We start from the raw sequence: 24,760 nt of genomic DNA, 5'->3' as shown, positions 1-24,760 counted from the left end.
CCCGCAGAGGCACAGCCCTGACTGTGACGGGTCCCACGCCTCCCCTCCTCCCCTGTCCCTGGTCCCCACGCTGTCCCTCCCTCTCCCCGCCCTTGTCAACTCAACATCCATTTCGTATTTGTTCAGCTCTCATTTCCCCTTCCCTGGGGCTCTGTTTGCCCCCCTACGGTGTAAAAGGGGAACCAGCCCCCCTTCCTCTGCCCAGGGGCCCCTCCCCCTTCAGCGTTTCTTTGGAGAAAGGGGTCGACCTTCCGTCCTCTTTCCTGCGCATTTAACCGTGGGCTTGGACGGAACACGGGCCCGTGGGACGTGCGGGGAGGAGAGCTCGGAGTCGGATTGGACACAGAGTGCACTGTGTGCTGTGACCCCCACGCAGGGACACGGGGGGGAGCGGGGGGGGGGGTGCCTACCTGCACGCCGGGTCCCAGGTTGCCTCTCCTTACATCCAGGGCGTGGCCTGCATCTAAATGAGCACACCACTGACTTTAGAAGCCATTAGACTCTTGCCAGGGTGGCCGGATCCAGTTGATCCAGTTCCGTCCCGTGGCCTGCTACTGGGAATGGCAGCCTCAGGCCGGTGTTCGATGGGAAAGAAGTCGGGAAGAAAGCCGCTCAGACCGAGAGCCAGGGGGCTGTGGGTGAGGAGGGGGCGTGCTGGCTTCATGTGCCAGCCAAACCCCAGCGCCCAGAGTTTCTGAGCTAGAGGGCACCCCCCCCTCGCTCCCCGCCCCGCCATCCAGCCCCCTTTGCTTCTGGTCATGCTGTTCCCTCCTCTCCTCTGGGAAAGGCCTCTCCATCTTTCTGTTCTCATTTCACATCCAGCCTTTCCCAGGAGGCCATTCTGACCGCTCGAGCCAACGGAATCTCTCACTTTCAGATGGTGGCGTTAGACCGGTGCTTTATTTAGTGCGAGAAGAAAGCTAATGCGTTCTAATTGCGGAGTAGCTGGGAGGGAGAGGCAGACACAGAAACAAGGATGCGGCCTCACAAGGCAGCACTCAGCTGCTGCTAAACTGCTAAACCTGGTGGTGCTTCGCTCAAGGTTGAGCCGTAAACATCCCGGACCCGCTGTTACAGGGACTTGACTTCCTCCTTGTAGTTTTTGCCCCTTCATTTGCATATTGGAACTAACCAATCCCTGTGGACCTAGCCTGATCCTTCATTTGCATGAAAGCATTACCCGCGTGGTTTTGCCTTTATAACCTCTCTGTCTTCTCCCCGGAGTGCTGTTGGGTTGCTCCCTGAATCCGAGCCTCCTGAGCTGCAGCTCCTTTTGCTCAAATAAATGCTTCCATATTCGTATTTACCATCTGAAAGTAATGCTGGTCGAAAGATTTTTCACAAAAAAGCTGGACATCTAGGTTTTCCTGTAATGTTACCTTATCTTACGGTAAAGCTACCAGTATTGTGAGCCAAAAAGCGCACGGGCCTGGGCGGCCGGGTGGAGGGGACCGCTCCTGACTCCGTTTCCAGTGAGTGCCTGAGTGACTGGCCCCCTTCGGTCTGTGTGCAGAGGCCTCTGCAATTGCTGCTTCTGGAATTGACGTGACCCTGTAGCTCCCACGAAGCTGGCGAGACTGGTTGGTGTAAAGAGAGAAGTTGAAATGATCCCTATACTTAAACGTCAGAGAACAGGTCTCCGCTTTGAAAGTCGCCACAGTGCCCTGCTGAGCCTCAGGTTTGGGTGGCATCATAGTTAAAAAGAGCCAGAGAGGTCCCCTCGCTGCTGCTCCCCAAACTCCTCCCAGCTGGTAGCAGGGGCGTCACCTTGTCTTTCTCGCCAGCCTCAGAATGGGACAGGGCCTGGCCTGGCCTGGCTGTCAGCGGGCCTCCCGGGAATACCAAGGCCCCTACTACTTCCTAGAGCTGCGTGTCCCTCACAGCTGATCCGCCCCCCTCACAGCTGACCGGGCTGCAGCACCCAGCCCAGCTTTCATTTCCCCTGCAGTGGGTTTCTGTTTGCCCTCCCCCTTCCCCTCCCCCTCCCCCATCAGCGTTTCTTAGGTAAAGCAGTCAACCTTCCGCTCTTTTTCTCGCGCCTTTAGATGTGGGCTTGGGCGGGAACACGGACCTGTGAGCCGTGCTGGGAGGCGCCCTAGGAGTCGGATTGGACACAGAGCACACTGTGTGCTGTGACCCCCACGCAGGGCCCAGCGGGGAGTGCCTGCCTGCAAGCCGGGCCGTAATGTGGGTCAACAGAGCGCTTCCTCTCACTCACTCACATGCTGAGTAACCTCTGCTTTGCTGGTTCATACATTTGCAAACCAGCGGCTGCCCTTGCCCCAGGGCCTGAGGCATGCTGGGAGGGGCCTGATGCAGCCTTCGGGTGTCCCTGGCTCCCCATTACCCCCCTCCCCCCCAGACCAGAGTCCTACAAGGTGGCCAGAGGCCCTGGGCGGCCTGCACCCTCCCCTCACCCAGGTCTGCTCTCTGCGCTTCAGAGCCGGGGGGCCTTCCCTCCGGTTTCTGTTGCTGATCTGTTCTGGGCGCAGTATGCTTGTGACCAGCTTTAATTCGGGAACAACGTTAGATTTATAGGAAAGTTGCGAAGCTAATGCAGAGGTCCTGGTGCCTCTCACTAGCTGACACCAACTTCACACCCTCTCTTGCCTTGTCCATCTGCTAAAAGAGAGACCTGTGTTGACATAGTCCCATTAAGGAAACTTCAGGCTTCATTTGTATCTCACTGGTTTTCCTCTGTTCCCGGACCCGTCCCGTCCCGATGCCTGATGGAATTCATGCTTCAGCTTCCCAAGCACTTCCTGCTCCTGTCACCGCCCTTCCCTTCTCTTAAGGTGTTCTCTCCATACAATCGCTCAAAACTGTGAATTCCCTGGGAAGAGTGACATATTCATCTGTGAACTGATTTTTAAACACCAGAGCCTTCGCCCCCTCCTTCCCCAGGGGTGGGCCTGCGGGCTTGGAAGGCATATGCCCTCAAACAGGAGCCAGCGGAGGCCCCCCCCGAGTCGAGGGACAGGGTCAGAGCGGAGGCCCTTAGACACAGCTGTCACCCCTGAGCCCTGTCGGGTGTCACAGGGTGACCCTGAGCTGGGACTGCAGCTGCGGTCGTGTCTGTTTCACTTTTCTGTCGCACCAGCGTGGGGTCGTGCCTGCGCTGTCCTCCAGGGTGGATGCGGTTATGCAGTGCCTGAGTGTATAAGGGGGAGAGGAGAGGACAGATCTCGGCCCCGGCCCAGGCACGGGGAGTTGTGCCCAGCCTCACCCGCGTTGGCTGTATGCTGCTCTGTGTTGGTGGCGGGACACTGGGAGGGGACAGGTAGGTCAGTCCTTGAGGGTGAGGGGCGACAGAACCAAAGTGACATTGATGGCTCCCGTGGTCTAGCCAGGCCAGATCCCTGGCACACGGTCATTTCTCTCCCGCTTGGTGGGGGTCTGGGGCGCAGTTGCAGACTCTGCAGCAAGCAGTTCAGGGCCAGTGCAGCTCAAGGACAGGCTGGGAGTCATTTATTTTATGGGCTAAGCAGGAATGTGTTGCCTCGCCAGGAAATGGAGCCAACATTTGTACCATTATTTCTGTGAGAAAGGGGTCCTCAACTCTAAATCACCAGTTTCGATACAGACTTTGGAAATACGGTCCGTTTCTACGTTGGGATGTTTCGGTGTTAATTCATTGGTGTTCTTTTCAGTAGCTACTCCGAAACATGGGGGCCTGTGTGTGTGTCCAATTTTATGTCATATATGTATAAAACATTTACCCCTTGTGGGCCCCAAGCAGAATAGACCCACAAAAAGGACGCCTGTGGTTCATCCCAGGTAAATTGTTTGCTGAGGTCCCTCACGCTCGCTGCATTTCCGACTGGGCTGCCAAGCCTCCTGCCCTCTGTCAACCAGGATAAGAGAGCTCCTAGGATCGAAATTCCACCAATAGGACTGAGACTTTCCCCGTCCAATCAGAGCTGGGCAGCTACATCCTCATTTGCATCTTCACTGACTAATCTAGTGGTTCTCAACTTTCCTACTGCCTCGACCCTTTAATACAGCTCCTCATGTTGTGGTGACCCCCAATTTCATTGTTACAAATTGAACATAATTAAAGCATAGTGATTAATCACAGAAACAATATGTAATTATATATGTGTTTCCGATGGTCTTAGGGGACCCCTGTGAAAGGGTCGTTCGACCCCCAAAGGGGTCGCCACCCACAGGTTGAGAACCACTGGATTAATCAGAGCATCTTTATTCTGGCAGAGCATTTATGGTGCTATTTGGCCAATCATGGTGTGGGGTCCTCATTTGCATAGGAATAGACCAATCAGGAAATGGGGGCGGGTAAATTTTCCTATAAGTGACAGCTTCACCTCTGCCTCAGGGGAGTGCACTTCAGTTTCCATGGAAGGCTGCATTGCCGGGGAGGGGCCGGCGCTGCAACATCCAAGCTGTAGCACCAGGGCCTCCTTGCTGTTCCACAGCTGAGCTGTTTCCACTGAATAAAGTCTCTCCCCTCCTTGCACCCCAGATTGGAGATTTCTGTCGGTGTTGAATTGATGACAGCAACCTTTAGGTGACACCCCATTCTTCTGCATCGTTGTTTGTATAGTTGGTTTAGCAACCATTTATTTATATTTAGTTAGTTTTACTTTTTTTTATTGACCTTAGAGAGAGGAAGGGAGGGAGGGAGGGAGGGAGGGGGAGGGAGGGAGAGAGAGAGAGAGAGAGAGAGAGAGAGAGAGAGAGAGAGAGAGAGAGAGAAACATTGATGTGAGAGAAACATGGGTCAGTTGCCTCCTGCATGGGCCCTGACCTAGGATCGAACCTGCAACCCGGGTATGTGCCCTGACCAGGAATCGAACCTGCCACCTTTTGGTGCACGAGACGATGCTCCAACCAGCGGAGCTACACCTGCCAGGGCAGCAACCATTTCTCGAGCCCCACTACGGCCATCATTGTCCCAGGAGCATGGCCGGAAGGCGGGATACCCAGGACTCTGTCCTCAAGACCTCACAGTCCGTCAGGGAAGCGCCTGAACTCCAGCCAAGGCAGGGCCTGTGGCTCTTGCTCCCGGGAGACCTGAGTGTCCAGTGGTGAATGTTCAGAGCCGGGTTCCTCTTCCTTGGGGCCTGCATTTGGCCATCTCACAGCTCATTAGTTTTGCTTTAAGGACGGGCGGGGCGGGGGAGAGAGGAGCAGGGAGAAACGGAATTCACTTGTCTGAAGCTTTGCTGCAAAGGGGCGAAATCCGAGTGACATGCCCTCTTAAGTTACTTTCATCTGTGTTGGCCTCGATGCCTATTTTCATACATAAGGGATCATGGATTAGATGGTTATAATTTCCTGAACAAAGTGAGGCATGAATGTGGTTTTAAAACGTGTAAAACAATGTGAGCGCCTCTCCCTCCCACTGCCTCCCAATCTTAGACTTTCTCTGCAGGGGGAGTTACTGCTAAGTTTCTTTCCCAGTCCTCTGGTTTAAAATAATATATATACTCAGATACTTCGTTAAAAGTACCCAGATGGGATCATATTATACAGTGTTCCGCATCCTCCTTCTCCTTGACTTTGTGAGCGGTGTGTCTTGGAGGCGTGCCTGTGTCGGCATGCACACACCCACTGCAGAATCACAGAGTGTTCTTTGGTAGGAATGAGCATTAACCGGCTTTCCTTCGATGGACGTGGAGTTCGTCTCTAGCTCCTTCCTGTTGAACACAATGTCCCGTGAAACGCTTGGCAAGCGTCTGCCTTCTGCTCTTTCGCAAGTTCGCATGGAGGGATTGCTGCGTTTGTCATCCAGCCAGGGAAGGTCACGGTTGACGTGCCTCCCGGCTGGGCTGTGGGCCCGCCGGCCTTCGGGTGGCGCCTGAGGCCTCCGTCGCGTGTGGCGTGGGTGCGGCTTGGTCAGAAGGTTCGTGCTCTGATCTGGAGAAGCTGCGTGAACATCAAGTTACGAAAAGGCCCGAATGTATCCTTCCTTTCAGGGGGTGGGGCTGCTTCCCCGCATCTTCCTATCACTTCCGAAGCGGGAAGGACCTGGCTACATGTTTGCTGGGGCTTGGAGGGGGCGGGAGGGGCCCGCGAGGTCAGAGACGCCAGGTCCTAGTAGCAATCTGGTGGCCGTCCGTCTGTCCGCCCGTCCGCAGTGCGGCTGCGTGAGAGTTGGATTTGATGACGTGGGTTGGAAGAGTTGAGGGGGGGAGAGGTGGCAGCGCCGAGAGGGGGTTGTTTGGTATGGCCTGGGGGAGGGGGGCAGTCCTATTTTCTGTGCTTTGCACACATTCCTTCTAAAATGTCACTCACGCCCTGGCCGGTTTGGCTCAGTGAATAGAGCCTGGCCTGCGGACTGAAGGGTCCCAGGTTCGATTCCGGTCAAGGGCACATGCCCAGGTGTGGGCTCGATCCCCAGTAGGGGACGTGCAAGAGGCAGCTGACCAGTGATCCCCTCATCATTGATGTTTCTATCTCTTTCTCTCTCCCTCTCCCTTCCTCTCTGAAATCAATAAAAATATATTTTAAAAAAATAAATAAAATGCCACTCTGCAGGGAGGGTAGTGGGCACCCTGAGGCCGGAAGTCCCTCTGCGCTTTCTGGCGTTTTGCTCCTGAAGCCGCTGTCCTTATCAGCCTCTGGGCATGTCTGTCCCAAGGCGAGACGCTGGTATTTCCCCGAGTCTGCTGGTTACCTGCTGGTTACGTTGTGGACCTGCTGGCAACGATTGTGGCCCAGCTGGAAGGGAGTGGCAGGGAGAGGGAGGAACGTCAGTGATGAGAGACTCACCGATCGGCTGCCTCCTGCACGCCCCCTGCTGGGGACCGAGCCCGCAACCCGGGCCTGTGCCGGACCGGGAATCAAACTGTGACCTCCTGGTTCCTAGGTCAGTGCTCGACCACTGAGCCACGCCGGCCGGGCTGAAGGAGTGGTTTCTGAAAGACAGGTCTGTTCTCCCATGTGGGGCCCTGAGTGACAAGGTTGGGCGCTCCCGACCTTTCCCTGTTCTCAGTCACTTCCTGTGATGGCATCACAGCCGGGTGCCCAGCTGTGACCTCTGCCCAGTGCTCCCTGTGCCCTGACAGCAGAGGCGCCACCGTCCTGGGTCCCGCCCTTAGGGAGCACGTCCGAGGTCCGGTCTCTGCCCAGTGCTCCCTGCCCAGTGCTCCCTGTGCCTTGACAGCAGAGGCGCCACCGTCCTGGGTCCCGCCCTTAGGGAGCACGTCCGAGGTCCAGTCTCTGCCCAGTGCTCCCTGCCCAGTGCTCCCTGTGCCTTGACAGCAGAGGCGCCACCGTCCTGGGTCCCGCCCTTAGGGAGCACGTCCGAGGTCCGGTCTCTGCCCAGTGCTCCCTGCCCAGTGCTCCGCTGGACGTGGCCAGGCAGGGCTGATGGCCTTCATGTGGCGCCGGCAGAACCCGGCGCTGCTGTTCCCCTGTCCCCGCGAGCAGCGATAATTAAATCCCCGCCTCGGCCTGTGAGGGGGATGCTGGGGGCCTGAGGGCAAATGGCCTGGCCGCAAACCTCCTTGGCTGCAGCCCACGCCTTCGTTTCCAGCTGCTCTGCGCCCTCACGCTGCCCTCGAGTGTTTTTAGCAGCTTCGAAGCCTCTTCGGAGGGAGCAAGAGGTTGGGGTGGCGGTGAGCCCCCGGCGGGGGGCCCTGGGCTCTGGGGTGGGAGTTAACGGACAGGTCAGCCTCTGAGCAGATGGCAGTCTTCTTGGCAGAGCTGCTACGGCCCTTGTCACGGCTGTTGTTCTGGGAGAACCAGTAATGAGGGTGCAGCGCTGACGGGTGCTCTAGGCACAGCCCTAGTAGCTCCTATGGCCTGTTGGGGGGATGGAGGGAGGGCGTTCATGTGGCTTCAGCATCATTCTCGTTTCCTCTGGGCCGAGAAGTAACACCCAAGTTCACCTACGCCCGTGAGAGGGGGCGGGCATCCCGACGATGGGGTCATGGGTGGTAGAGGCTCTGCTGTCCGTTCTTCCTCCTCTGAAGAAACGTTTATTTCTCACAGTTAAAATACAATACCGATAACGTGTTTTAAAGGATCGCATACAACGAGCAGTGTCCATGATGTTCAACTTTCTATAAATGGCGTTTCAATTGCTGGCTCTGTATTTGTTTCAGTATACCTTTCCTTGTGTGTGAGTTTTCACAAACTCGGCTCATCTGTTACTTTTTAGTTAACTCCTGATTGGGTAATGCTCACTTTTGTGAACCAATGATATTTCCTTAATTTAAGTATCTCTTTATATTCACTCTCCATTTCTTTTTTTTTTAAATATATTTTTATTGATTCCAGAGAGGAAGGAAGAGGGAGAGAGAGATAGAAACATCCATGATGAGAGAGAATCATGGATCGGCTGCCTCCTGCACGCCCCCCCACTGGGGATCGAGCCCACAACCCGGGCATGTGCCCTTGACCGGAATCGAACCTGGGACCTTTCAGTTCGTAGGCTGACGCTCTATCCACTGAGCCAAACCAGCTAGGGTCACTCTCCATTTCTTCATTGGGCCATAAGTGACCTGCTTTTTTTAAGAAGTAAAATTTAATGGAAATTTTAAAACAAAATGTTACAAGTTCCATACAGAAAACTTGGAGGCCAGTCACCAACATGTACAATGAAAAACAGATCATCTCTAATATCACCAAAAAGACCATTTATCGTCAGTGTTTTGGTACCTGTCTCCCCATATTGTTTTCTCCTATTGGGGATAATATATGCTCCTAGTCACACCCTTTTATTGGCTTCATTTTTCTGAGCAAAATGTTCTCACACTGTTACAGGTTTCCTTCCCATCTGATAGGGCATGCCTGCTCACATGTCTTTTGGATGTATTATTAGTTTGTTAACCAAGCACACGTTTTGAAACTCGGTGATTAAGAGCATGTATTCACAATTGTTACTCTCATGTTCCCGGGGTCAGTGTGACCACCCTGTGTAGGGGGTGTACATTTTAAGGGCGTTTTGATCCGTATTGAAACACTGTCCTCTTGAGACGTTACATTTACATTCCACACACGTCGTGCGATGTCTTTTCTCTCGTGCCCTCACCGGCACTGGATGCTGGGGTTTTGACAGATAAAACCTACCACTGCACTTCACATGTATTTCACTACTAATGAATCTTATCTTCTGAAATAGGCTTGTTGGCCTTTTGTGTTTTTCTTCTTTGAAGAATCCTCCCATCTATTTCACTTTTTCCCTATTGGGATTTTTATCTTTTTCTTACTAAGTTGTACATGCTCCGTATTCTTTACAGACATTAACCTTATAATGTGTCAATACGTTGCTCTCTTGTTTGCCTTTGAATTTTGGTTAGTGATTCATTTTCATGGCCTGGCGACGGGGCGTTTACCTCCTGGGATTAGGGACTTTAGGATCTGCTTCCGTACCTTCCTTTTGTTAAGAGCTCAGGCAGGGAAAGCAGACAACGCGACTTCATCCAGAGGAATTGCGAGAGTTCACGGGCTTTCCCGGGACCTGCAGCTGGAGCTAATCGCGGCCCAGCCTCACGTCCCAGCTGTAGATGGTGCTTTGTGTCTGCTGGCTCTTTGCTGGCGCTATAGGCATGGCTGATGTGGCTTCGTCTGCAAGACACTGGAGGGGCTCTTACGTCTGTCTTTTTAAGTGTTTCTTTGCTCTCTTCCCTTTGATAAATGATGCTTGTGAGATGCCTCAGACTCTTATTTGTAAAAAAATAAAAAAATAAATAAAAAATCAAGGTTCCTTGGAGATAACATGTTCCTGAAAATCAGGATGCTCGTCAGCCCAAGGAGGAAGTAATTGGCATGTAGGGATTGATTAAAATTCCAGCGCCGGAACTGAAAGCAGGGTCCTCCTGTCCTTTGACATTCAGGGACTTTGCGGTCATGAGCTGTCACCCCTCCTTGTGTTTTTTTGCTGTGATGGCGACAAGCCCACTGCCTCTGTCCCTGGTCCTAGCACCCACCTGCCAGCATCCAGCGCCTCCTTTGTTCGGAGTCTGTGTGGAGCGTGGGCTCTGATTGGCGGGCCCCGGGCGCAGCTTGGGTCTCAGGGCTGATGAAGGAGACAGCGGCACCGGGCGCCTCCCCTCCGACAAGGAGCCATCGGCTGGTCCTCGGGGGCCGCCTGGCCATTTGGAGGCAAATAGCGGCCTCACGGGCTCAGGACAGGCTGCCGGGCGCTTCCCCACAGTGCGTGGTCGGAGGGATTCGTGCTGGAGGGAGGCGTTCCCTTGGCAGCCGGCGATGCCTGTGAAGACCCCACCTCGCGCCCTGTGAACAAGGAGAAGGGGCAGAATTGGGTCAAACCCACAGTGTTCTGAACCCTAGACCCTAGCTCTTCGCTCCCCAGTGTCCGAAGTCACAGATTCCTCACGTTCTCTCAGCGCCGTGCAGGCTCCTCAGACACAGGTATTCGGGGAAGCGACGTTACCAAGCTCCTGAGAACCAAGATGCCAGACAGGTGATACCTTATGTATTCGTGTGGGAGTTTGCCCAACTCTCTGTAGGAAGAGCAAACATTTTTAAAAAATATATTTGTATTGATTTCAGAGAGGAAGGGAGAGGGAGATAGAAACATCAATGATGCGAGAGAATCATGGATCGGCTGCCTCCTGCAGGCCCCCTACCGGGGATTGAACCCCCAACCCGGGCCTGTGCCCTTGACGGGACTCGAACCTGGGACCCTTCAGTCCGCAGGCCAACACGCTATCCACTGAGCCAAACCAGCCAGGGCCCAAGAAATGTTTAAAAAGTGAATAAGCTATGAAAAAAATCCATGTCAGGTTTTATGTCCCCCTAAAAGTAGCTCTGCCCTCTCTGTGAAGATTTCCACTGTGGCTTCTTAAGACTCGCCCGTCCGCTGAACAAGAGAATGTGTGTGTGAAGAGCGGCCAGGTCAGCGCTTGCCGTCAGCCCCCGAGCACCCGCCATAACTGGGGTGCCGCCCACGGCTCTGCTCTGCATGGACCGCAGCCCCTCCGTAATCACTGGGGTGCGGTTACTCTCTAAACTGGGAACAGAAAAAGGACATCTGTTCCTTTTATCCAGCAGTGGCATCGGGGCTCCGGAACTGAGCAGGGCTGGGTGCAGACTAATTTACATCAGTGAGAGGATTTCCGCCGGGGGTCCGCGAGGGTTTGTTCTTCGGGCGTATTTAGGTGCTCCCTTCGGATGACTATATTCAGGAGGGCTCAGCTGCAGTGATGCACAGCCTGGTCTTTGAACAAGGCCGCCAGTTTAATGTCAGCCTCCCTCCGTGGAATGGCTCCTCAGTGGATGCTTTCTCACAAGCCTGCGCGCTCTGCTTTGTTAATGGTTTGTAAATTGTCGGTGTCTACTCTCTTTTTTATATATAGTTTTTATTCATTTCAGAGAGGAAGGAAGAGGGAGAGAGATCGAAACATCAATGATGGGAGAGAATTATTGATTGTCTGCCTCCTGCACGCCCCCGCTGGGGATTGAGCCTGCAACCTGGGCATGTGCCCTTGACCGGAATCGAACCGGGGACCCTGTATTCCGCAGGTCGATGCCCTATCCACTGAGCCAAACCAGCCAGGACTAGGTGTCTACTCTTATGATCACTTCAAGAAGTAGATAGCGATGTTCCATCAGAGAGACAAGTGCCACAGGGTTTCACTCACAGGTGGAATCGAATGAAAAAAATAAACTGATGATCAAAATAGATCCAGAGACACAGAACCATGGAACAGATGCGGAACCTCACAGGGAAGGCAGGGGTGGGTGGGAAGTGATCAACTGAAGAACTTGTGAGCATAGATGCATGGCCCATGGACACTGACAATAGGGGATGAGGGCCTGGGATGGGGGCAGGGGCAGGCAAAAGGGGTCAATGGGGGAAAGGGGACCTATGTACTACTTTCAACAATAAAGATTAAAAAATAATTTAAAAAATAGATGGCTGTGCTATTGCTTCCCTGACACCCCTGGAAGGAATATTAATTATGAGCCCATGGAGGGGCTGCGGTCCATGTAGAACCGTGGACAGCGCTCTGGTTGTGGCGGGTGCTCGGGGAGTGACAGCAGTGCTGACCGGACCGCTCCCAGCACACACACTGGCTTTCCCAGCAGAGGGGCGATGCTTAAGCAGCCACGGAGGAAGGCTTTGCAGTGGGTAGAGCTCTTTTCCCGGGTGGACATAAGACCCTGAAATGGATTTTCCTTAGTTCACTTTTTTTTTTTTAAATATATTTTATTGATTTTTTACAGAGAGGAAGGGAGATAGATAGAGAGTTAGAAACATCGATGAGAGAGAAACATTGATCAGCTGCCTCTTGCACATCTCCTACTGGGGATGTGCCCGCAACCCAAGTACATGCTCTTGACCGGAATCGAACCCGGGACCCTTCAGTCCGCAGGCCGACGCTCCATCCACTGAGCCACACCGGTTTCGGCCTTAGTTCACTTTTTAAACACGTTTTTGGAGGTGGGTTTGCTCTTTCTAGGGAGCCTTTGGAAAACGACCACACGAATAAATGTCAGGAGTTGCATGTCTAGCTCCCTTGTTCCGGGGGCCTGGCAGCACTGCGTCTGCTTCGGTGACCGAAGGTCCCAGGAGAACGAACCCTGGAAGCCGCTGGGTCCGGATCTGGTGGTTCCTCAGATGCGTCCGACCAAAGTCCACCAGAACCTTCTGGAAAGGACTCACCATCTCGGTGCCACTAGAGACACTTGTGGTCGTGGGAGGAGGTCACAAGATGAACATCGGCAGGCGTTTAGGAGAAGGTGACCCCAGCCCTCAGGGCGACTTGGAGGGGTCAGGACTTCAGAGGGTTCAAGACGTGGCGGAAGCGGCAGGATGAGCAGTGGGGCCAGAGGGAGGGACTGCACGGCTGCTTCTCCCGGCAGCTCTGCCAGCAAACGGGCATGCGGCCCGCCGGGCGCGAGTCTGACCTGCTTGCGAGGAGCTGTTCCCCAGGGTCGGGCAGAGAACGCGGGTTCTCGAGGTGGCCCCCCCCACCCCCGGGGAGATGCCGTGAGGACAGCTGGAAGGACAGCGGGGACCGAACATCACGCACGGCCAGGCCGTGGAGCAGCGCCGGGTCCGAGGTTCGGACTCCGCTTTTGGAAGAGGTGCTGCTGCGGGTCACGCTGTCCGACCGCGTCGCGTGCTGCCTGCAGCCACCCCCAGTGAGCAGGACCCTCGCCACAGAGATGAGGGCTGCAGGCTCCGACGGTGGTTGGCATGTTTGAGCAGTAAAGCGCTTTTGGTTTTTTAAATATATTTTATTGATTTTTTTACAGAGCAAAAGGGACAGGGATAGAGAGTTAGAAACATCGATGAGAGAGTAACATCCATCAGCTGCCTCCTGCACACCTACTGGGGATGTGCCCGCAACCCAGGTACATGCCCTTGACCGGAATCGAACCTGGGACTCTTCAGTCCGCAGGCCGATGCTCTATCCACTGAGCCAAACCGGCCAGGGCAGCAGAGCGCTTTTTAAATGAAGGTGTGCGCACGATCCTTTAGACGTGATGCTGTTGCACACTTAAGAGCCTACAGGGCAGTGCGAACGTGACCTGTATGTGCGCCCCGAAACAAAGACGTTCACGGCGCTGCGTGCGGGGAGCCGCGCTCCACTGCGGTCTGGCCCCGACCCTGCACTGTCCCCGAGGCCTGCCTGCTCGGCCGCGCATGGTCACGATGCTGCCTCGGTCCGCGACGTCCCACTGGTACCACAGTGGTCCCGTAAGACTCTAATGGAGCTGAACAGCTTCTGTTGCCTAGCGACGTAGCCATGGTAACATCGCAACACAACACATTGCATGTCTGTGGTGATGCTGGTGTCAACACTTGCTGCCCTGCCGGGCGCGTGACAGTAGATCACATACAATTATGTGCATGCAGTATGTCACCTTGATAATGGACATAAGTGACTGTTCTGGTTCAGGTACTTACTATACTATGCTTTTTATTGTTATTTTAGAGTGTACTCTTTCTGCTTACTAAAAAAATTGCCATAGTCCGGCCGGCATGGCTCAGTGGTTGAGTGTTGACCTATGAACCAGCAGGTCCCAGGTGCAATTCTTGGTCAGGGCACCCGCCTGGGATGTGGGCTCAGTCCCCAGTCGGGGGGCCAATCAATGGTTCTCTCTCATCATTGATGTTTCTCTCTCTCTCTCCCCTTCCTTCCTCTCTGAAATCAATAAAAAAAATGGAAAGAAATTGCTGTAAACCAGCAGCCATGCTACCCCAGCGGCAGCCTTGTGCATCTCGTGTTGACTGCATCTGTTGAGCTTGATTCCCTCTCCGGCGGTTTTATAAATTTAGTGCAGCCTGAGGGTACAGTGTCGTCAAGTCCACAGCCGTGTCCAGTCACGTCCTGGGCCTTCACGTGCCCCCACCACTCACTCCCTGACTCGCGGAGCGTCGCCCAGTCCTGCGGGCTGCCTTCAGGGTGAGCCCTGTCCCGGTGCACCACGTGTCCCTTTATGAAGCCGTGTGCGGGGCTCTTCTCTGTTCGGATGTGTGTAGACACACAGATACCACGTGTCACAGTTGCCCACAGCGCTCATCACAGACACAGGCTGAACAGGTCTGCAGAGGCGGTAGCATCCAGGTGCGTGTACACGCCTCTGTGCTCTTCGCCAGGGACGACATCGTACATGGCTGATGGTGCGTGTCTCGGACGCTGAATTTTTTTAAAATATATTTTCATTTATTTCAGAGAGAGGAAGGGGGAGGGGGAGAGAGAGAAACATCAATGATGAGAGAGAATCATGGATCGGCTGCCTCCTCCTGCACGCCCCCCACTGGGGATCGAGCCCGCAACCCAGGCATGTGCCCTGACGGGAATCGAACCGTGACCTCCTGGTTCATATGTGGCCGCTCAACCACTGAGCCACGCCGGCCGGGCTGTCCTGTATTATTTCGAAGGCGCTATATATCCACCAGGGGTCAGTGGACAGATTGTGGCGGTGTGAGGTGGTGAATTAAAACAGAGATAGCACGCGGGGCATGAGTTTAGAAAACTCCCGTTTGGAGAGGTTGGAGCAGTCCTGCTCAGCGTCCTCATGCGCAGGGGGTGCGCCTGGCCGCTGTCCGTGTGAGAGTCCCCCACCAGCTGGCTTCCCACCTGCTCTGCCCGCCCCTCCGGAATGCCAGGTGTCTGGCTTCTTTGGGAAGCACAGGGGGCTCCTGTGGTTTTTTCTGCCCCCCCCCCTTCTCACCCTGGAAATGGGGAGGGGGCCGTGAATCCTGACTTAGAGTCCATCCGGCACGGGGCTGCATGGGGGACCTGTGATTTAGATAAGGCTTTTAGAATATTCTGGAATATAAAGATCTAGGAAGATGAAAACTATGGGCAATGTCTTTCACAAATGGAAATGGGGGGAGGGGTGGAAATCTTTGGAATATCTGCTTCTAGCGTTCTTTACATATCAGTACCACGTGCGTTTGACATGGATTGCCTTTGCCTTTTCATAAATGGCCTACCAGTGCGTTCAGAGAGATGACAGGCTAGAGAAATCATCGGGAAATATTTGTTTTCCTACATTTCTTTTCCCTTTTAAGAAACTTAAAGCAAAGGTCTGGGTGGGGCCTCTCCCCGTCGCCGCCTCTCCCAGGGCCCCGCTCCCCGCCTGCGGCCCCGCCATCTCTCCCGCCTGTGTCCTCTGTGCTGTCTCCCCACCAGGCAGGGCGCCCCCAATGACCGCGTTTCTCTTCTCTTTGCAGTGCACGGAGGCCAAAAAGCACTGCTGGTATTTCGAAGGACTCTACCCGACATATTACATGTGAGTACCTGCCCGCCCCGCTGATGCTGTGGAGTTACGGTTCTTTCACAGGACTGGTTATGGGACGGGGAAAGCCCTGTTGGGAGGCCCTCACCCAGCTCACCGGCCTCTGCTCACTGGTGCGCAGAGACCCCCCGGGACACCACCCGCTCAGGCCAGGAGGACGGCGCTGTGGTGCCTCCCATACGATTGGACAAAAGGGGCAAGATGTGTGGGCAAGGCCAGCGTGACGCTGGCTTATATGGCTTCTAGGCCAAGGGTGTGAGGACACGGGGAGTGGGATTTTGAACTTGAGCGGGAAAAACAACCCCCTCGGCTGCTGTGACCGTGTGTGTGTGTGTGTGTGTGTGTGTGTGTGTGTGTGTGTGTGTCTGTCTCTTCCTGTGCCCCGCACCTGCCAGCCTCGCTCTAGGAAGGCACCGCTGCGTTCCCTGTTTGCATGCGTTTTTCATTTCTGCCGTCTTAGTCACTGGCTGTTCTTGCGCCACCTGCCTAGGTGGCCAGGTTAACTATCGAGGTTTCCAATTATTGTTATCACTAGATGCCTGGTGCATGAAATTCGTGCACTCGGGGCAGTGGGGCTCTCTCAGTCCCGCCTGCGCCCTCTCAGTCCAGGAGCCCTCGGGGGTGTCCGCTCCCTATGGGGAGCAGGCCTAAGCCGGCAGTCAGACCTTCTTCGCGTTGCCTCAGAGGCGGGAGAGGTTTGCCAGTTGTGAGCCTGGCTGTGGGGGAGCACCACTCCCCCTGTGGGAGCACCCTGACCCCCAGGGGGCAACTTCTGAGTTGAGCATCTGCCCCTGGTGGTCAGTGCATGTCATAGTGACCAGTTATTCCACCATTCAGTTGATTTGCACATTAGCCTTTTATTATATAGGATTGTTTAAAAATTGTAAATGTATTTATTGATTTTTAGAGAGAGAGGAAGGGAGAGGGAGAAAGAGAGAAACATTGATTGGCTGCCTCCTGTATGCATCCTGACCAGGAGTTGAGCCCACAGCCCGGGCATGTGCCCTGACCAGGAATTGAACCCGTGATCTCCTAGCGGGGCTCAGTGATTACTTTTGATTGTGTTTTGATGTCCCATAGTTTTTCAGGAATGCCTCAAACCAGTCCCCCCCACCCCCACACCCAAGACTGTTATTTTTAGCATTGAGTTTTGCAAAACATGAGATTTTTCGTAATGCATCTAATGTTACAGCAGAAACGCTGTATATTGTGGTGTCCAGGAAAAGGGGGCAGGAAATATATAACAGCGGCCAGAAGGGTGATTGCTTCACTGGCCAGTACGTACATCTTTCTTGCCGGTCGCCCCCGGGGTTTCTGCTCCCGAGGAGGCAGGTGGGCGGGGAGGGCTGCTGGCCGTTCGAGGAAGCGCAGGAGAGGGGCCGAGAGGGGCCGCTTCCCGTGTGGCTTTGTGTTGAGACACCTGACACGCGGAGCCCTGACGCCCCACCAGAGAGTCTGTTCCCAGCATCTGAGTCTTCAACAGTCATTGTAACAGCAATGCAGGCGGTGGATGCTCCTGTTACAGACGTACTGTCTGCATAGTAATGCAAGTCAGCGTTATCTATAACAATAAAAGCATAACATGCTAATTAGGCCGGACGACCTTCCGGACGAAGCCGGGGCTGCAAGGGAATCCCGGGTCCCGGGTGCCAGAGGGAAGCCGGTGCCGGCAGCCAGGGGAAGGAAGGCCTACTCTGGCACGGATTTCGTGCATCAGGCCTCTAGTTAGAAAAGAAAATCTCTGCCCCTAACGAGACTTCGCATTAATGTGAAAGAAGTTTTGACCTTAAAGTTTAAACAAGAAGTCGTTTTTCACTGATAAAATAATTGAAACATGACTGACTCTGCAAGTCCTTTGTAATTTTTATTATTTTTATTTTTTCCGTCACCATTTATCCCCTCTCCGCCCTCTTCCCTCTCCGCCCTCCTCCTCCCCTCCAGTCTTTTTTTTTTTTTTTTTTTTTTTTTAAATATATTTTATTGATTTTTTTACAGAGAGGAAGGGAGAGAGATAGAGAGAGTTAGAAACATCGATGAGAGAGAAACATCGATCAGCTGCCTCCTGCACACTCCCCGCTGGGGATGTGCCCGCAACCCAGGTACATGCCCCTGACCGGAATCGAACCTGGGACCTTTCAGTCCACAGGCCAACGCTCTATCCACTGAGCCAAACCGGTTTCGGCCCCTCCAGTCTTTTTGACAAATGCTTTGGAAGTCATCAGAGGGGAGTTTTTGCCCGGGCCCCCTTTCTCCTGCCCTCTCTTCTCCGTCCCTCTCAGCAGGTCACACGAGGAATGCAAACTCAAGAATTCCAGGTGAGAGGTATACTTCTGCCTCAGAGAAACCACTACCTCCTCTATGTAGTGAAAACAAAGTAAGAAATTGAATAGAACCAGACTTTTCTCAAAAAATAAATCCAAGCTGAGAAAAACAAATACAGATTAGGGTGTAAATAAGGGTATTTCTGGAAAACAGGTGTTTCCTCTCTTTCTACTAGAAATAGCAGAACGCCCCCTAATACTTGCTTTTCTTTCCCGATTGCCTGGTTCACTAGCATGTGTCCCAGCAGGGCGATCGGAGAACATTGCTAGGCAGAGGCACTGACGGGATTTCCTCCGAAGATGTGGCTAATTCTGCGGCCGAGAAAACAGTGTTTGGTCTCTAATTAGTCAGGAAACAGCGCCGATCTCGTTTCGAGGCGTCAGCCAGTGTGACCCAGAGAACCTCTGGGGAGGGCGCCTTCCAACAGAGGTCTCCCAGGACCCAGAGGTGCTCCGTGACCTGGAGCCCTTTGGCTGTTCTCTCCTGGAAGGACGGAGAGGTGGTGAGCCCACACCCGCCACGAAGGATGCCGGTTTCCTATGAGGCTGGTCACGGGACCTCACAGTGAGCGCAGCGTCCCTCATCAAAGTGGCTCCAGCCCCTCTGCCCTCAGCTGTGTCTTTGCTGCCACCTGACATACGTGGACCCGACCGTGGCCGGTGTCTCTAGGGACAGCTGTGTAGGGCGTCCTTGGTCTTCCTTCTCCTTGGGATCTCACTGGACTTTGACAGCCCGTTTCCTAGAGACGTTCTCCCCCGAACGCTGTGTTATCTGGGCCCTGCAGCCGGCAGCGGGGATGGGCAGGAAGGGCGGCGCTGGGCTGTCAGCGAGGCTGGCAGGCGGGCTCCGGGCCAGGGGCTGGGCGGGAACCAGCGAGTCCTGGCAGGAAGCCTGGCTACTGGGAAAGCAGAGCCTTGGGAACTGAGGCAGCAGCGGGAAGACGGGGGTCCGGTCGCAGAGCCGCCCGGTGGAGGGGAAGGGGCTGGGCAGCGGGGGAGCACACGCTGTAGTTCTTCTGGGAACAGTGGCCTTTCCTGGTCGGCTCTGCTTCCTTGACTCGGCTCGGGCAGGCGTGGCCACCCTTGTCCTGTGACACGGCCTTTCTCATGTTTCGTAGATTAGCCAGGGCACGTCCCCCGGCTCCCAGAGGCTGCAGGGGGGCCGTTCCTGTTTCATTGTTGATCTGTTCCCGATTTCCTGGCTCAGGATGGAGGTGAACGTCTTTGCTGTGGACGGAGAAGACGGAGGCGAGCCGTTCCTGTCACTCAGACCTGCTGGTCTGGGCTCTGTCACCTCTCTCCCTCCCCCTAGTGAGGGGAAGGGGCCTGAAAAGTTAAAACTGTCCTCACTCTGTTATTAGAGTTCCGAAAAGCCGTTGTCACCATCAACATCAGGGCTTCTTCCCCACGTGGCTGGGGAGGAGGCAGCAGGAGGAGGAGCTGGTGCCGGGCACTCAGACTCGTGAGTCCGATTGTGGGGCAGGGACCCCAGGCCGTCTCCGAAGGCCAAGGAGGAGAAAGACCCTGACAGGGGGGTGGGGGGTGGGGGGTGGGGGTAGGGCCAGTGCGACCTCACAGCCTGGCTCCCATCCAGCATCACCAGGGCCCACCCAGTTCCCACATCTCCCTCAGACCGAGACAGAGAGTGTGTCCCTGATTTCCCAGACGGCCCCCCACGGAGTCAGGGGGAATCTATATACATAAAAGGCTAATATGCAAAGTGTTCCCTTGGGAATTCGAGTGGGAGAACGGGAATTCCATCGCTTGCTATGACGTTCACTGACCACCAGGGGGCGGCGTGGAATATGGCAGGCGACCAGCAGCGGCAATGGGGTGCTGAGGGAGCGAGGGAAGGAGGAGGTGGGGAGGTGGGGAGACGGGGAACCTGATAGGCCCTGGTCACCGGTCAGGCCTAGGGACCCTACCCATGCATGCATTTCGTGCACCAGGCCCCTAGTTAGTTATAACAAAGACTGACTGTGATCACAGCTGACATGTCCCCTCCCTGGACTGGGAGCTGGTGGAGGGCTGGAGCCGGTGACTTCCACATCTCCGGTGACCTGGAAGGCGCTCCTACACACGCAGGACCCAGGGAAGGGCAGGGAGGGACCGGGGACTGGCAGCCTGCCCTGGTGGTGGGAAGTGTTTGGGGGGCTGGCAGTCAGACCTTCTCCAGTCCTGCTGTGTGATCTTGGGCAGACCTCCTCCCCTCTCTGGGCCCCAGTCGCCTGTGCGGGATTATCTCCAAGGTCCGATCCTGCTTCTAGGACTCGCTCGGGCGGCTGCACGGAATAATTTAGAGCGGCCCCGCCGATGATGTGTTGTGGCAGCGACAAGCGTACAGGTGTCAGAGGGATCGGACTCCCACCTGCCTGCCAAGTGCAAGCAGCCGCTCAAGTTTCCCTTCGAAGGGGGTCGTCTTTCTCCCGCGGGCCTCGGGCCTCGGGGTGACACACTGGGGAAGGGCGTGCATCGCAGCGGCAGCGCCTCGGCCCCAGGAGCCGTGAGCGCTCAGTTCCAGCTGCTGAGGTCCTAAGGCAGCCGTGCCGGTGCCGGTGCCGGTGCCAGTGCTGGTGCCGGTGCGGGCGGGCGGGAGCTTCCCACAGTCAGCCACGGGCATCGTCTGACGTGGCGACTTTCTTCATGCGATGCTGCCAGTGAGTCAGAGAAGGCCGGTGACTCAGAGGAGCCAGCTTCCTGCTCTTCAGGAATGGAAATGACTGGAATTCGGCCCAGAAGACGGGGTGGGGAGAAGCGGGTTGGGCTCCTCAGCTGGCCTCCAGGGGTTTGCGAGCGAGAATAGGCCGTGGCCTCTGGCAGGGGGTCCTTGTCACCTGCATTTTACTGAGAAAACCTTAGGGCCAGCGGACTAGTTTCATGAGTGACATCGCCGATGGCGGAGGTGCCAATCCTTCCCTGGGCTCCTGTGCGACTGGGTCCCTCTCGGGTGGTGGATGCAGCAGGGTGCAGGGTGCTGGGTGTCCTGTGTACACACTTGTAGTTTGGGGTTCGGATCGCAGTGCCGCTGAAGGAGAGAAGCGGGGGGCTCTGAAGTCAGCGGCACGGAGACGAGGCAGCCCACACCCCTTGCCCCGCCGCGGGGAGGAGGCAGGAGACAGAGACAGGTGCAGGGAAGGCGTCTGCTCAGTGCGACAGGAGATGGGACGTGGATTAGTGGCGCGGTGACAGAATCAGTGAGCACGCCCAGCAGCTCATGCCTCGATGCCTCCGGGTCCGTGGAGACCAGTCACTTCCACGCCACCTGAAGGGGCCGGGGACGAGCGTGTGGGCGCCGTGGGACTGAGGACGAGGGCGGCAGGCTCGCCCTGCAGGAACTCCGGCCTGGCTTACCCTCTGCACCCCCTGACCCCCAACCGACCCCGCACCCCCAGTGTGCTGGGGCGGGCAGAGGCCACTCCTCCCGCTGCCTGCTCTGCCTGTGGCCTTGACCAGGTCATTCCGGGCCCTGTCCCCAGCCTCCCGTCGGGGTGTGCCGCTCCTTTAGACGGGGCTCACCTCGGCCTCAGCCTGGCTGGCTGTGTCTGGCGCGTCCTCGCTGTGAATAATGGATGGCGTGAGTGGGGAGGTGCTGTTTGCAGGTGTCTGAGCAGGAGGCGGAAGCAGCTCCATAGAGCCAGTGCCTGGCTGGCTGCCCGACCTGCCTGCTGGCGCTGGAGAGCCAGACCAGGTCCAGGGCCTGAGACAGACCACCTGTGGCCACGAGGGGGCGCCAGTGTGCCCACCTCCTGGTTCCTGGCAGACCTGGGCCTGATGGGCCCCTCTGTGCGGGTGAGGTCAGCTCTCCTGCTTGGGGTGTGCGGGGTGGGAAGGGCGGGGCACAAATAGTGAAGGAGGCAGCGATGAGGCCTCGGGGCCTGGGGGGGTCCCGTCCCTGGCCAGGGCCTTTCTCGGCTCCTCTTCTGGGGGAGGAACAGCCCCCTGAGTGTCCACAGGAGCCTGAAGCCTCAGGCGTGGGGTGCGGGAGGGCTGGCGAGGGCAGGGACAGTGCCTGTGGGCACTTCTGTAAGGACAGCGGCACCGTGACCGTGTCCTGTCCTCGCGCCCATTTTGCTCAGGAAACTGAGGCTCCCAGAGGCCCCACCGTTAGTGGCAAGACCAGGACAAGCCCCCTAGCCGGTCCGGCCCTGCAGGCTCTGTCTTTAACCCCCTGCCCCCTGAGCGCTGCCGTCCCGTCTTTGGAACCGTCGGGGGTCGGGCCGAGCGGGACCCACAGCGCTCAGTGCCAGCCTGTGGCAGAACCGGCGGGTCACACGCTCCTTGGCTGTGGCGCTTCCCCGAAGGAGCCGTCGTGATTGGGTGCACGGGACCTGCGGGACGTGGTGCCGTGAATTACACTGACAGTGTCTGTCTCGCACCTTCCATTTGGGCCACGAGACGGACGTGGTCAGCGTGGCCGTTTTGTGGCCTGCGGCGGTGGCTGTCCGTCCTCTGGCCTGAGCTCTGCCCGTGTCTCTGACGGTCCGCTCTTCCCGGGATCGGCCCTGACCCTGTGCCTCTCCCGCAGATGCCGCCCCTACGAAGACTGCTGCGGGTCCCGGTGCTGCGTGCGGGCGCTCTCCATCCAGCGGCTGTGGTACTTCTGGTAGGTCACACCCCGCCTGCCCATGGCTTCTCCCCTTGCCCCGGGGCCCTGGGGCGCCACCTTCCTGTCGCCTTCCCGGGTCACTGTCTCGGGGGCTGCCTCGTAGCAGGCAGGTGTCTCCGCCTGGCCTCGCGATAGCATTTCTGCTCCCCGACTTGCCGGAAGCCCCTCCCAGGTCCCAGGCAGCGGCTGGGGGAGAAGGCTGATTCCTTCAGACGGGGGCTGGGCAGCACCTCATCCTCCAGCCGCTCCTGGCCAGTGTCCGAAACAACACTGAGGTCAACTGTCCTTTTATTGTTAAAGATTTTTAAATTGATATTTTAGAGGGGGGCGGGGGCGGGGAGAGAGAGAGAAACACTGATGTGAGAGAGAGACATGCATCAGCCGCCTCCTGCACACCCCCTCCCGGGGATCGAGCTCACAACCCGCACATGTGCCCTGACTGGGAATCGAACAGACGACTTCTGTGCAGGGGACAAGGCCCAACCAGCCCAGCCACACAGGCAAGGGCTCAGCCTCCTAAAGATCAGAGAGTCTGTAAATCTCATGATAAAATTCCTGCTGCCTCGCCGTCTCCCCTTCAGATAGTGTGGGCTGCCTCCCGACTCAGGACAGACGCTGGGCCCTGCCCATGGCCAGCTCTCCGAGGGAGGAGGGCCAGGCTGCAGGGCAGTGTCTGCACAGACCCTCACGGGGGAGTCGAGACCAGGGCTCCGGGCAGCGCGGCCTCTGACCCGCAGAGTGGGAGCCTGGGCTGCCCTGGCCCTCACGCTGGGCCTGTGCTCCCCCAGGTTCCTCCTCATGATGGGCGTCCTCTTCTGCTGCGGAGCCGGCTTCTTCATCCGGAGGCGCATGTACCCGCCGCCGCTGATCGAGGAGCCCGCCTTCAACGTGTCCTACTCCAGGCAGCCCCCGAACCCGGCGCCAGGTCAGCCGCCCCTCCGTCCTCGCCCCTCCCGCCGTCCAGGCGTCTTCCTAAACATTCTGCGTTTCCTCTGCTGCCGGGACACGGCCCCACTTCACCATCCTAGGCCTCCCAGCCCCCTTGGCATTCTCCTCATCCTCCGTGAATACCCGGGTTCTCTTCCTGTCGCCAATGTCAGGCTTCCCCACCGCCCGCTCCTCGGCCATGTGTCCCTCCCTGCACACTGCATTCCCCGCCCCACCCTTCTCCTGAGCCCGGCCCTCCTCCTGTAGAACCTCCCTATTCCTGTAGCCCCGCCCTCCTCCTGTAGCCCCGCCCTCTGGTAGCTCCGCCCTCCTGTAGAACTTCCCTACACCTGTAGTCCCACCCTCCTCCTGTAGAACCTCCCTATTCCTATAGCTCCGCCCTCCTGTTGAACCGCCCAACTCCTATAGCCCCGCCCTCATCCCGTAGCCCCGCCCTCCTTCTGTAGCCCTGCCCTCCTGTAGCCCCGCCCTCCTGTAGAACTGCCCTTCTCCTGTAGCCCCGCCCTCCTGTAGCCCCGCCCTCCTGTAGAACTGCCCTTCTGTAGCTCCGCCCTCCTGTAGCCCCGCCCCTCTCCTGTAACCTTGCTCTTGCTCCGTGGGACCTCTATCAAGACCAGAAGCCAGTCATTTCTATGTAGACCTCTTCTCTGTCCCATGCATTCCACACTGGGTTTGCCCCCAGGTCCTCCCGAATACCTCTTCTTCTCGACTCCCCATTTCGTCTCTCCTCTTCGGAGCCTCCCATTGCCTCTCCTGGACTATTACAATAGCTTATTTTTAAAATCTTAATCTTTAAGATATAAAGGGATCGGAGATAAATAAAGCATAACCTCTGCCTTTCGGAAACTCATGGGAGGTGATGGGCTTGTGGGCAGACATGGCCCAGGGCAGTGGGCGGCCGCACCAGGGAAGCAGGTGCCGCCTGTCAGACGTGCAGGAGAGAGAGGAGGCCCCGGCTGGCAGATTGCCCTCCTGCCGACTCCCTCAGATGCACTTCCGCCTCGTGTTTCTGTTCTCATTCTCCCCGCAGCACGGGAGGTCCCAGGTCTGACGTGTGCAGGCGTGAGACCCCTCGCACACCCGGTGGGCATCTTGGCGGGAATCAGACCGCCATGCAGTTAAACTGTAGCACAGGGAGACCCTCCGCCATATGTACTGGGACGAAGGCTCTGAGGCTCCCAGTGTCTCCGGGGCT

The 24,760-nt window shown here is 56.4% G+C and overlaps 1 protein-coding gene across 1 annotated transcript in view; it reads left to right on the top strand.

The window, feature by feature from the left end:
• VOPP1 (VOPP1 WW domain binding protein) overlaps positions 1 to 24,760 on the top strand; it is a 34,727-nt gene that overhangs the window by 6,754 nt on the left and 3,213 nt on the right. Inside the window, exons 2-4 of the mRNA XM_036327278.1 lie at positions 15,626 to 15,684; positions 22,537 to 22,614; positions 23,406 to 23,542. Of these exons, the coding sequence (XP_036183171.1) occupies positions 15,626 to 15,684; positions 22,537 to 22,614; positions 23,406 to 23,542 (274 nt within the window). The remainder of the gene's footprint in view (positions 1 to 15,625; positions 15,685 to 22,536; positions 22,615 to 23,405; positions 23,543 to 24,760) is intronic.

Source organism: Myotis myotis, unplaced genomic scaffold (genome assembly GCF_014108235.1).
Source record: "Myotis myotis isolate mMyoMyo1 unplaced genomic scaffold, mMyoMyo1.p scaffold_m19_p_11, whole genome shotgun sequence".
Classification (NCBI taxonomy): domain Eukaryota; kingdom Metazoa; phylum Chordata; class Mammalia; order Chiroptera; family Vespertilionidae; genus Myotis; species Myotis myotis.
This window is presented reverse-complemented; position numbering and strand designations above follow the sequence as displayed.